Source organism: Agrilus planipennis, unplaced genomic scaffold (assembly GCF_000699045.2).
Source record: "Agrilus planipennis isolate EAB-ADULT unplaced genomic scaffold, Apla_2.0 scaffold16, whole genome shotgun sequence".
Taxonomy (NCBI): domain Eukaryota; kingdom Metazoa; phylum Arthropoda; class Insecta; order Coleoptera; family Buprestidae; genus Agrilus; species Agrilus planipennis.
The window spans coordinates 1,515,529-1,527,007 of NW_020438946.1; the positions used below are offsets into that span (position 1 = coordinate 1,515,529).

Consider the following 11,479-nt stretch of genomic DNA (forward strand, 5'->3'; position numbering starts at 1 on the left):
ATTGACTGCAATTAATGTATTAGGTTACCTTTCATCGTACTTATTTTTTATAAAAATCATTATAAACCATTCGTTTAGAAGTCACATTGTTTATTAATTTCCATTCATTTTAAATTTAAATTGATTTGTTTTAAATTGTTTTTTTTTTTTTCATAACTCTTGATACTTTAACTTTCCATAGGAACAATTTTATTTTAAATAAACGTTGACCACTTAAATTACTATTTATGCTGTTCCTTAGAATATTCTTTATGAAAAAATCTATGGAAAGACCCTTCAAAAAAATTGGAATCAGTGTTTTACTGGAAGCCAGATTATCGAAAATCCAGAAATGTTGCAAACGCTTGACAGCATGGCTCAGATACAAAGTCAGGAGGACAAAAAGGAAGTTACAACGGCACCAAAATCTTTAGTTATTCCAGAAGTGATTAAATCGGATGTTTCCTTATCTCCTAATGTCCTTGTACCGACTAATAAGCAAATAGAAACGGTTCTTCCTTCCGGAAAACGAAGAATCACTCCTATGCTATTAACACCAGCATTAACACCAACAAAGTAAGTTTCCTTTTTAGGAGATTAATATGAATAAAAAAAATAATGAGAAATAAAAAAAACACTATTTTGAGATTCAAAATACTAAATAAATAAAAACGGTAAAAAATTGCGCCGTTCTTGTTATCTAATCGATTATAGATAAATTATTTTACAGAGATAGCTTACAATTACCCTTTTTGAATGAAGAAACAACAACATCCTTAAGTAAGTCTTCACCATCTAAAAGCAAAATTGTTATCGAAACAAGAAAAGAAGTAATAAAGGACGTAACTGTCCCTAGCCAAGCATTATCCGAACCGTAAGTATCAACAAACCATATATCGAATTAAAGGTTTCGGTATTCTACGCTCATTACGAAAGGGTGCGGGTCGACTGGTCACACGGCTCACGATTTAAACTTGCACCATAAGAATACATGTAATTTTGCGAAATGGTTGCAGACGAATATTTCGCGAGTAAGGGGTATATATGGTCCTGAGTAATATTAAATGAAAGGTACATGCCATTTACAACAAAATATCTTGTACACTTTGAGAAAGATAAAAAAACATCGGCAAAGTTCTCCTACAACGCGAGCACCTTTTATTTACTGAGACAATATAAAATGTCACACAATTGATTTAATTTTTGACTATGGGCAGTACCAGTTATATACTATTAATAATAATTATTTGGAAATTTTTATAAATTTCGTATTTACTTTTTACCTTTTGAAAATTGAAACTGTTAAAAGTATCTATATTTCCCAGTATAATCACACAAGAAAATTAACGATGCAATCTGAACTTTTATTGTAGCTTACGTGTGCGTAATACCGGTGATGCCCCAATAGTTCATCCTCCTGGGGTGCAGGTTACGCAGTTAATGTGTACTGATGTTCCGGGAGATAAGGCTGTTGTGCATTTTATAGATATGTTGCCCCCTCAGAAAATGCCTTCTGATGCTTCAGTAGCTAAAAAGACTATGACATATAAAGTACAGGTAGAATACAGATCATATTTTTTACTTTCGTGAAGTATCTTTATACTAATTACTTACTCATTAATATTGGGGACAGTTTGACCCTTCTTGAATTTGAAAAAACAAATAATTGTATACCATTTTCAGGTAACAAATTCCTGTCAGGTTGTTTCAAAAAATAAATTTTCTAAAATTGAAGTGTTTAAACTACCCGAAGAAATCCATCCAGTCTGGGAGACTTATCTAGGTGTTTATTAATTTAATTTAGCTTGTATTAAGCTTTCTAAGTTCATGTTTAATGTTGCAGGGTCTTCTATAAGGTGTTTAGCATCAAATTTGCATGTTGTTATAGCCTGTTGTGAAGACTTGAGTATGAATTGCTTTAATATAAAATCTGGTGCTAGAACGTTACCTTCTTTACACATTGAAGATTTAGTTGTGTCATTGAGTCTTACAGAAAACTCGAATTGTCTTGTGCTTACCCGCACTGGTTTATTGTATATGTGGGACTTGCAGAAAGCTAAGGCACTAGTAAATCGGGTTTCCGTAAGGAGTTTAATAAGCAATAATGGTATGTACTTAAATTTTAGTAATCATTATTTTAAATTTGACATATGAATGTATCAAAAAGTTGTATCTAAACAAAGTTCCTAATATATATTCATATTTTATAGTTACAGTAAATGGATGCCGAATAACATCATCAGGACAACCTCTGGTTACTTTGAGTGATGGCAAGGCATTCTCATATAGTTGTGATCTTCAAACTTGGTAAGTGATGAAAAACGAATCGGAACTAAGCGTTCTAATCATAAATACTTTTTTGTATATCGTAATGTATTTTTTTGGACCGAAAAGCTTCTAACTGCGATGTATACTTAAAACTGCTTTTTCATTTTATTTTTATCTTCTGTAAGATTCATAATTAATGAGGCTTAATAAGTGATAAAAAACACAAAAATAAACTTTCTAATCATTAATGCCTTTAGTATGTAACAATACTTAGAAAGTAAAATTTCAATTGCGTTTATCTATTCAAATTTTTGAAATCGTTTCTTCAAACCTTGTTGCCAGTTTCTTGAATAAAAATCTTTTATTTTCAAAGGGTATTACTGTCAAATCCTGTAGATGCAATATCGAAAGCTGGAGGATCAATGAGTAGATCAGTTTCAAATATTTTACCTTTGGCGTCTCTACAAAAGGCGATGCCTGTACAAGGAAACAACGACAGTCTTCCCTCGGGAATTATATTAAGTTTCTTGGAAAATCAGATAGCTGCCAGTACCGTTTTACAGTCGGCATCTGAATTTAAACATTGGTTGATTACTACTGTTAATCATCTTTTAGATAAAGGTAAAAAAGCAAATAAATGGAAAAACAAAATCAGTTTCTTTTTAATTGTAGCATTTATTCTTTTTAGGTCCAGAGTGTCGACTGAGGTTCATTTTAGACGACTTAATGGGTCCAACACATTCGTTTTCTAATAAAAAAGAAGGTGTCATTTTGGTAAGTTTCAAGTTTGTAGAAAATTTACATTTTTGAAAACACTAACGTTATTTTTAGGGTATTTCAAAGCATTCCCTTCTAAATGAAATATTAGGTATCATAAAAACTAAACTGCCTTGGCAAAGACTGTATAATGAATATAAAGAACAATTTGAACTCTTAAATTCTTTATAATTCGTACTAATTTAACAAAACTGTAAAAAGCTGTGTACATATTTAGGTTACGATAATAATTTTCTAATATTATACGATAATGTAATTGTTTTTGATACTTTTATGTGTAAAAAATAAACAGAATCTCTGTTAAAAACTGTAACTGAGTTTGTGTTTCATTCTGCAGTTTTGATCTTTAAAGCAATTTTCTAAAGGTTTAGACTCGATAAGAGTATAAAAACGGTAAATATTTTTTTAGAAAGCTTATTAAACTCGGTTNCAAATAATAGAAATTAGAACAAACGATCTATCCCAGTACAAATTTAATTACCAGTTTTCATTAGGTAGGATTTTTTGTTATATTTATTAAACTATTATTGCTGATGTTTGTTTTTTATTTTTTCTCTGGTAAAATAACCGGGCACCGTCGGGTATCCGGTGTCATTTATAATATGAATCAACAATAAAAATAAATAATAACAATTTCTTTATCCCTGCTTTATCTTTATTTCCTCTTCTTCTATATATTTGTCTAAGTCGTCTAAAGGCCTGTACACTACATGCACACATTGAGCTCCTGCAAACATTGTCGTTAAAGCCACAACAAAAAATGTCATATATCGTGACCAAGAAGTTCCTGCTGGCATGTTAGCTCGATGTTTCCAACTTTTCTTCTAAAATTTTTCGTGCTTTGCTGCGTTTAAAAGTTCTATCTGAATTTGAAAAACACCGGTAATATATGGTGTATTATAATACAATATGTACAGGAAAAAATAGGCATAAACTTACAAAAATTAGTTTCTCCTACTTTCCAATTTATCATAGAAAATTCCAATGCAGCACCCAAAATAAAAAAGATAGGCAAGAAACGATACACGCCAAAGTATCTTTTCCCTGGCCACAAATCTAAAAATCGACGAACTTTCCTGCTATAAAGTTTCATTAATAATTAATTGTTTTCAACAACTAAATAAAATAATCATAAGTTGGATGTGGAATATAGTTAGGTTATGTCAGGTTATGTTATTTAATTATTAAATCAAAATCTTTAATTTGAATACGACATTTTGGCATACCACCGATAGGTGGAGGCACACAACAGTTTTTATTTTATTATTTGCTAAACTCTCCATTAATATTGAAAAGGTTATGTAGCGTGCCGAGCAGCCAACTTTAAAAGTGTAAACAAATCTGTCAGTGACGGAAGTGTTGCGCTTGGAATGCTCATCTTTGTGCTGATTTTGATAAAATTATGAATTAACGTTGAATTTTATTTGACTTTATTAGTGTAAACTACTTCAGAAATCTTTCTTCCGGCTAAAACAAGTGCTGTCTGTTTTTACCTGGAGTTCGTGGAGCTTGTGCGAGAGTAGTTACTGCTCTTCCCATCTACGTGATTAACAGGTAAAAATATAATATTTTTTTACTCAAATATGAGTATTGTTTTTATCAATTTTATATGCACATCACTTCTCAATAAGTAAAAAAATCTGACGAAGTATCACTTTAGGTAAAAAAGGTGTTTCTGCGCGAAAGTTTTTAAAAAAGTTTTTCTGAATTAAGTTTGTAATTGGGAGCTGCTTTATGGGAGTCACTTGGGTACCTAGAAGTATGTGTATGTATTTATGTCGAAACTTAAATAATTATGGGCTTTAATACAAACAGAAGGTGAATGGTCAGACTTTTACCTGTAAATAATTGTATTACCTATCACGTTACTTGTTTTTGTTACCTGTTAATATGCAATGGTAATAATTTATTGTAAAGGTGCCTATTCAAATGTAAGCACCTTACATATTTTGGCAGAACATTTTTAATTTATTCATTATATTTACGTAAGGTGACATTTAACATCTTTATCGTTATTTTATAAAATATTTATAAATTGGAAATAAAATAAATGCTCCATAAAAACATAATAGGGAAAAAATGACACCACAATATTTTTGCTAAGGAAATTTAGGTATTTCAAAAAAAATATCTATAAATATTTTAAATTTATTTTATGGGTATTTTTTATACTTTCTGACTTCACAATTATACAGTATTTATTATTATTATTTTGTTTATAATTCGTTGAATTATAAGTCACTTCCATACAAAAAGTGTTACTTTATACTTTATTGTGTGAAATTTATGGAAAATAAATTGTTACAAATGGTACTGATTGATGCGTAGGTATTTGAATTGTTTGATTTAATTTATTAAAAGTGTTATTCGCTATTTTTACATTTCCTTATAACGAAACTGCTGCGAATAATTTTTATTGAATCGCTTATTAGTGTTTGAACAATGAAAAACTAAATTCTTATCATGATTCATATTATTTTGAAATTATTTCGTTTTAATTATACACTACACCATTTTACATATTTTACAATACTTATCTATCTATAGCAATAATTTTAAAAATTTTGAAATCAGACATTGACGGATTTTTGTTGTTACTTACTAAATATTATTAAAATGAAAGTTATCGTAAAAGTATAGCAATTATTTTGATTACACGCTATCCTTTTCAAGGCTACGTAAATTCAGTTACAATATTTATAAACTTTTAAAATATAATAAAAAAAAAATTATAAAGGAATGTCGATAAAATTTTGTTCACGTGTCTAAATGTAGGTACGAATAGTTGTTCATTGTTTGATTAAGCACTTAACAATAAATTGCTCTTAATATGATGTTTACAATCTATGGTGTATCTTCTGCTAATAACGATATTGTCTGTTGCTATTAAAACGTCATGGCTTATATGACACTGATTAATTGGTTATTGGTTGAATTGTTTGGCACTTAATAAGTGCAACTTTGGAGTTTATGTATATACCATATATATCTATACCAAATACAAAAATTACTTTTGATTTATTGAAAATAGAAGTGACAAAATATGAACGGTTTTTTTATTTCGGAGACTAATCGTAATTGTAAAATTGCTCTGAAAAATGTATTTTTAGTAGTCATTTTCTGAACAATTTTTAAAATAAAATGCCTTTTTTAATCGGTTTTTTTGATAATAAAATCATTATTTTATTTAATGTCAAGTTTATACTGGATTTTTGTAAAAAAAAGATGGTTAATTTTGTTTCTGAGATGACAGTGTTCATACAGAAAATTCTCGCAAATAAAATGTTAATAAAACTGTTTAATCGCATGTTTACGTTACATTTAATACGCGTTTTACATACTGATTCGAAATATGAATGTATATTTCACAGCTTTTTAGATTAGTTTTTTTATTGTTTTATCTTACCTGTTCTTCCCGTCCAAATTTGGACGACGGTATCGTTATCGGTGGTGCACACACAATTTAATTTCGGTGACATTTTCATAATATATTAATATGCAACCAACAATATCTTCGAATAGAGACATTTAAACCCATATCCAATTGTTTATTTCCAACTGGAATACGTTAAAATTATAGTTTTAATAAAAAATAGATGCACCAAATTGTGAATTTAATAATGAACCCATACTTCCTTCAAAAATTCTGGTTACCTACGTGACTAATTTTCCTACATTCTGCGAGACCGCGACGAATGTTTATGAGATTGAACACGTTACTAGACTTTTTAATGATTTTCATTGATACTGTAACATCGCATCGATTACCTATGCAAAATGCGCATTTATCGTATCTTGTAGGAAGCCATTCAAATTCAATAAAAGTATATTCGAAATCTGATGTAACCTTTGCCATTCGTAATTATTGATCTTATTTATTTTTATATTTTTTTGTTTTTGTTTTTGATAATAATAAGCAGTTATATTCTAATGAATATTAATCATCACTACAGGGTCGTCTTTTCTATACAATCTTTGTATTTTCTTAACATCCCACATCATAAATTTTGTATTTGTGAACAGTAATCTAATCTAGGTCTACTTCTCCTTCTCTTTACTCCTGTTCCTGCTTCATGTTTCAGCTAGTGCCTTATTTTCTACTCCCTTTTTCTTACTAATTTCGATACAATCCACTGTTCTTCTACTCTTTCGAATACTTCCTTATTTCTATCTACGTCTAAAACACCACATCACAAAAGCTTCCAATATTCTCTTTTCGGTCGCGCCCAACGTCCACGTTTCGCAATCGTACTGATTAATGAATATTGATAAGTACTATAAAATAAACATGATATATAGTGAACTGCGGTTAAAATTTTGCGTGCCAACAGTCACGTAGAAGTGTCCGTTTTCTCTTTGTGTTGTTTCAAAATTGAAAAAACAGCAACGTCAATGTTTTTAAATCGAACCCGTTTCGTTTTGTCCGTCGTAGAGGTAATTTAGAATGACATGGGCTTTGACCTTGGATTGCGTAGCGATACAATTCCGTTTATTTCTTAAAAGCAACTCCAACTCCGATTGTATCGCAGGGCTCCTGGCTAGAAAAAAATAGCATTATAGTCATGGCACAGTATAAATCTACTCTATACAGTAGGGCCATTCCTTTTATCTTACCTAAAACGCCGGCATTTTTTGCAGACGGTTTTAAATCAACTAAATATATATACGCTAAATGGCTATATACGAGAATGTTTCAATAATTTTGCCAAACTGTAGAGAAACTGGTTATTTGTAGTGTGACTTTACGATGACCCTGTACAAAACAACCCCTGGGTAAGGTCTAGATGATGGCCCCCACCCCCAAATGGTGGGGGGATCTAAAGAGAAGGTTTCCTCCACCACTGTACCATAAACAGTTCGTGGCGGTCTCACCCCCATAAAAAGTTAATAAATATGCCAATTTTTATACATTTCTAGGCATGTAAATATTTATATAGTCATTCTTAAACAATATTCAAAGCTAAAACTAATGAAAAATATATAAAAATATTGAGAAAGTTATATAAAACATTATTTAAATAGTCTTTATCAATAGAGGTAGGTTAGGTTAGGTTATCGGGTTTTGTTCAAGTGACCACCCTCTTTCGATCCCCCACTCCACCCGCTTGAAAATAATTATTTTATTGAATTTTATTTGAATTATAGTGTATGAAAATTGTCAAAATAATTAACTTTCAACCCCCATAACTTTTTATGGGAGTGAGACCGCCGCAAACTGTTTATGGTACAGTGGTGGAGGAGACCTCCTCTTTTGATCCCCCCACCCATCATCTAAACCTTTACCAACTACCGAGATGCTCGGTAATGAAGTGATGAAATGTCAATAGGTGTTTTTGTCAAATCAAGAGAGTAAACCTACTGTCAATGTATTGTACAATATGAATGCGATAAAGCCCAACCGTCGAATATTTCAAGATTCATGTCATTCCAAATTACCTATAGCTAGCGCTCGGCGTTGGTGCGCCGCGCCGCACTGCTCTCATTCGAATGAATTATAATCTTATTGCATCGATCTTGCTTGCGTCCCTGTTTACTGCGAAAAATAATCTTTAAGGTGTATTTACATTGTATGTTAATGAGTCGTTGCGTGAGGTGTAAAACAAGGATATACATTTTTTGGCATGACAGCTAAAATACAGAGTCACACACTGGTGAATATACAGGGTGAACTACTAAGATCCGGTAGTCTCCATACTTCCTACGCTATTTAAGTAAATAAAAACAATTATGTATAAAAGTTGTAGAGAAATATCAGTACTACGTTGCAAAAAAGATTTCCATGGTCCAGTAAGTTGCGGTGACCCAAAGTTTCATTTCTTTTAATAAATGAAAGACATTGTATATTATTATATTTTCGAAAAGCCTTTAGAGTAGTAGGTGCGTTAAGGCTTCAACATTGAAAGAAATAGAGTAATTTTGATTTTCACCGGAAGCAAGACGTACCGGTACCGGATAACTGTGTACGCAGCATTAGCTATGTCAGGTATCCGGTAAAACCACTACGGTTAATGGTTCATATCTTCGTTCTTGCTGACTTTCCATTAAATACCACCCTCAACAACCATATTAAGTCCCATTTAAAAAAGTTATTTAAACGGTACCTAAACCATTGCAATTTTAATTTTTGGCTGCCGGATTTTCAAAGAGAGACTTAAGTTGAAATCGTTGAAACAAGCCTATTATGTTTACAAATAGTAAAAATCTGCAAACTGACAAAATCATGCTAATATGTTACCGTTACTGATGTATTCTTCTTCACAAGAACTATATCGAAATAACAAACAAATTTACTATAGTCATCATAAGGTCATCAGTCCTAAGACTGGTTGGACACGTACCTCCACTCTTTCCTATCCTGAGCTAAACTTCGCATTTCTCTAAAACTAGAACAGCCCACATCCTTAACTATTTGCGAACAGTAATCTAATCTAGGTCTACCTCTACCCTTCCTAACTCCTGTTTCTGCCTCTAATATGTCTCTGACTAGACCTTCATGCCTGAGAAGGTGTCCTACCAACCTATCTCGCCTATTTTTTATTGACTTCCATAGAGTCCTCTGTTCTCCTATTCTTTCCAATACCTCTTCATTTCTAACCTTTTCTACCCACGATATCCTCATCATCCGCCTATAACACCACATTTCGAACGCTTCTAACCTTTTCTTTTCCGCCGCTCCCACTGTCCATGTTTCGCACCCGTACAACGCCGTGCTCCAAACATACACCTTTAACAACCTTTTTCGAATTTCTAAATTAACCGTTCGCGAGCATAGAAGTGACTTCTTTTTATTAAAGGCGACACGACCCTGCGCTATCCTCTGCTTTATATCCCTACTACTCCTTCCATCCTCACTTATCTGACTTCCTAGGTATCTAAAATCAGCCACTTCTTCTAATTTTTCGTCTCCTATCTTTATATTCGCTCTTTCCCTACTTTTTCTTCCCTTGCATATCAGTATTTTAGTTTTACTTTTATTTATTTTCATACAGTACTGATCTATAGTAATCAACATCAAATAATAGAAATTAGAACAAACGATCTATCCCAGTACAAATTTAATTACCAGTTTTCATTAGGTAGGATTTTTTGTTATATTTATTAAACTATTATTGCTGATGTTTGTTTTTTATTTTTTCTCTGGTAAAATAACCGGGCACCGTCGGGTATCCGGTGTCATTATCCCGGCCGATCCTAAAAAAAATGCCGGATCTGTTGAGTACCGGATCCAGGCCGGATATTTTAATTTCCTCCGCGAATAATTGCCTACGAGGGAATATTTCTATGTCTTTTTCGTGAGTGAAATCAGAGGAAAATATGAAACTTTCTGTGCTAAAAAATATTTTTAGCACTAATGTGTTGCATTTAATTTTCCATTCTGTCTTGGGTAGAATAGGAGATACGGGTCACTGCGGCCTTAAATAAGTCACACAGTATACCTGTATGACGTAAAAGACACATGTGACTGCTTCTCATTTGTTTTGTTGTGTAACAGTTATAAGAAATACAAATATAGGTACATTGCAATTTGGAATTGTTTAAAAAAGTGTGGGCTGCAACGAAATGACTAGGTATTATTGTACCGCGAAGCTTGAACACCGCAGGCTGCAGAAATTTTTATGCAAAATAGTATCTAAACACATTTACATTGTATATTGTATGCATATTGATCGTTATTGCGCTTTTCTTTTGCTTCTTTGTATTTTGTTTTGTTTGTTGTAACTAAAATTCTATGTCGAATAATCGCGTCACATACCCTCATCATAAATTTTGATGGCCTCTCTTATCTGTCATAGTTTCGTCTTGCAATGATACGTGTTTAACATTGATGTTTTTCTAAAAATATGTTATTTATGAAACAATTATTTTGTTTCCTGTATATGACTTTAATTCAAATTGCAGTTATTCATTTTTTTTTTAATTTTGTTGAATATTATGACAGCAGGTAACGCTGGATTTAACGATCAGGAACCGATGGGCACAAAAGGGATGTTGAAATTGTCTGGATGATTTAGATTTTAGAAAATACTGCAGGTACCTAATAAACAAAGATTAAGGATGTTTGGGAAGTAGAATCGGAGACAAGAGTACATGAAATTAGAAGTTCGTGATTAATTAGGTTTTGCAGCACAACATGAAGTAAATAAATACTATCTATACTAAAAAAAAAGTATATCGTTTGAGAGAAATTTTGGAATTTGACCAAAAACTTTGAATAAAATAAGAAATAACGAATAATATGGAAAAATTTTAACTGACTTTTGGCAGTGAATATGCCTTGATTTCAACTTCGAAACAAAAAAGTATTTATTTTTAATCTCTGTTAATAATGAGCATAAAACATTTTAATATGTTTAAATAATAATTAAAACTTTAAAATTGCGTTTACTTCAGACAATTATAAATATTATCATTATATTATCAAGTAAAAACGAGATTTTCAGCTAATTTTTCATTT

General features: G+C 31.5%; 4 protein-coding genes across 4 annotated transcripts in view; 2 read left to right on the forward strand and 2 right to left on the reverse strand.

Moving 5' to 3' along the window:
• The window catches only part of LOC108744714 (protein HIRA homolog), a 5,251-nt gene extending 1,808 nt beyond the window's left edge, over positions 1-3,443 (forward strand). Inside the window, exons 6-14 of the mRNA XM_018480619.2 lie at positions 242-555; positions 710-853; positions 1,353-1,536; positions 1,663-1,762; positions 1,823-2,086; positions 2,190-2,286; positions 2,621-2,868; positions 2,936-3,021; positions 3,079-3,443. Of these exons, the coding sequence (XP_018336121.1) occupies positions 242-555; positions 710-853; positions 1,353-1,536; positions 1,663-1,762; positions 1,823-2,086; positions 2,190-2,286; positions 2,621-2,868; positions 2,936-3,021; positions 3,079-3,195 (1,554 nt within the window). The 3' untranslated portion in view covers positions 3,196-3,443. The remainder of the gene's footprint in view (positions 1-241; positions 556-709; positions 854-1,352; positions 1,537-1,662; positions 1,763-1,822; positions 2,087-2,189; positions 2,287-2,620; positions 2,869-2,935; positions 3,022-3,078) is intronic.
• A 180-nt stretch (positions 3,444-3,623) lies between these two features.
• Positions 3,624-3,829, reverse strand: LOC108744716. Its single transcript, XM_018480621.1, has one exon. It carries the CDS (start codon positions 3,819-3,821, stop codon positions 3,663-3,665), a length of 159 nt encoding a protein of 52 aa, XP_018336123.1. The 5' UTR covers positions 3,822-3,829; the 3' UTR covers positions 3,624-3,662.
• Positions 3,796-4,207, reverse strand: LOC108744715 (small integral membrane protein 4). The gene is made up of 2 exons (XM_018480620.1): positions 3,964-4,207; positions 3,796-3,887 (listed from the first exon to the last, which is right to left on the reverse strand). Exons 1-2 carry the CDS (start codon positions 4,115-4,117, stop codon positions 3,823-3,825), a joined length of 219 nt encoding a protein of 72 aa, XP_018336122.1. The 5' UTR covers positions 4,118-4,207; the 3' UTR covers positions 3,796-3,822.
• A 133-nt stretch (positions 4,208-4,340) lies between these two features.
• The window catches only part of LOC108744662 (band 3 anion transport protein), a 195,232-nt gene continuing 188,093 nt past the window's right edge, over positions 4,341-11,479 (forward strand). The window contains exon 1 of the mRNA XM_025974741.1: positions 4,341-4,578. The gene's annotated coding sequence lies outside the window, so the exon portion shown is untranslated. The remainder of the gene's footprint in view (positions 4,579-11,479) is intronic.

What these genes read in the sequence shown, in the direction of transcription:
- LOC108744716 (XM_018480621.1), bottom strand. Translation starts at nt 3,821, where the DNA reads ATGCCAGCAGGAACTTCTTGGTCACGATATATGACATTTTTTGTTGTG.
- LOC108744715 (XM_018480620.1), bottom strand. Translation starts at nt 4,117, where the DNA reads ATGAAACTTTATAGCAGGAAAGTTCGTCGATTTTTAGATTTGTGGCCA. An exon ending in AGTAGGAGAAACTAATTTTT is followed by an intron (nt 3,888 to 3,963) that starts GTAAGTTTATGC and finishes TTTCAAATTCAG; the next exon opens with ATAGAACTTTTAAACGCAGC.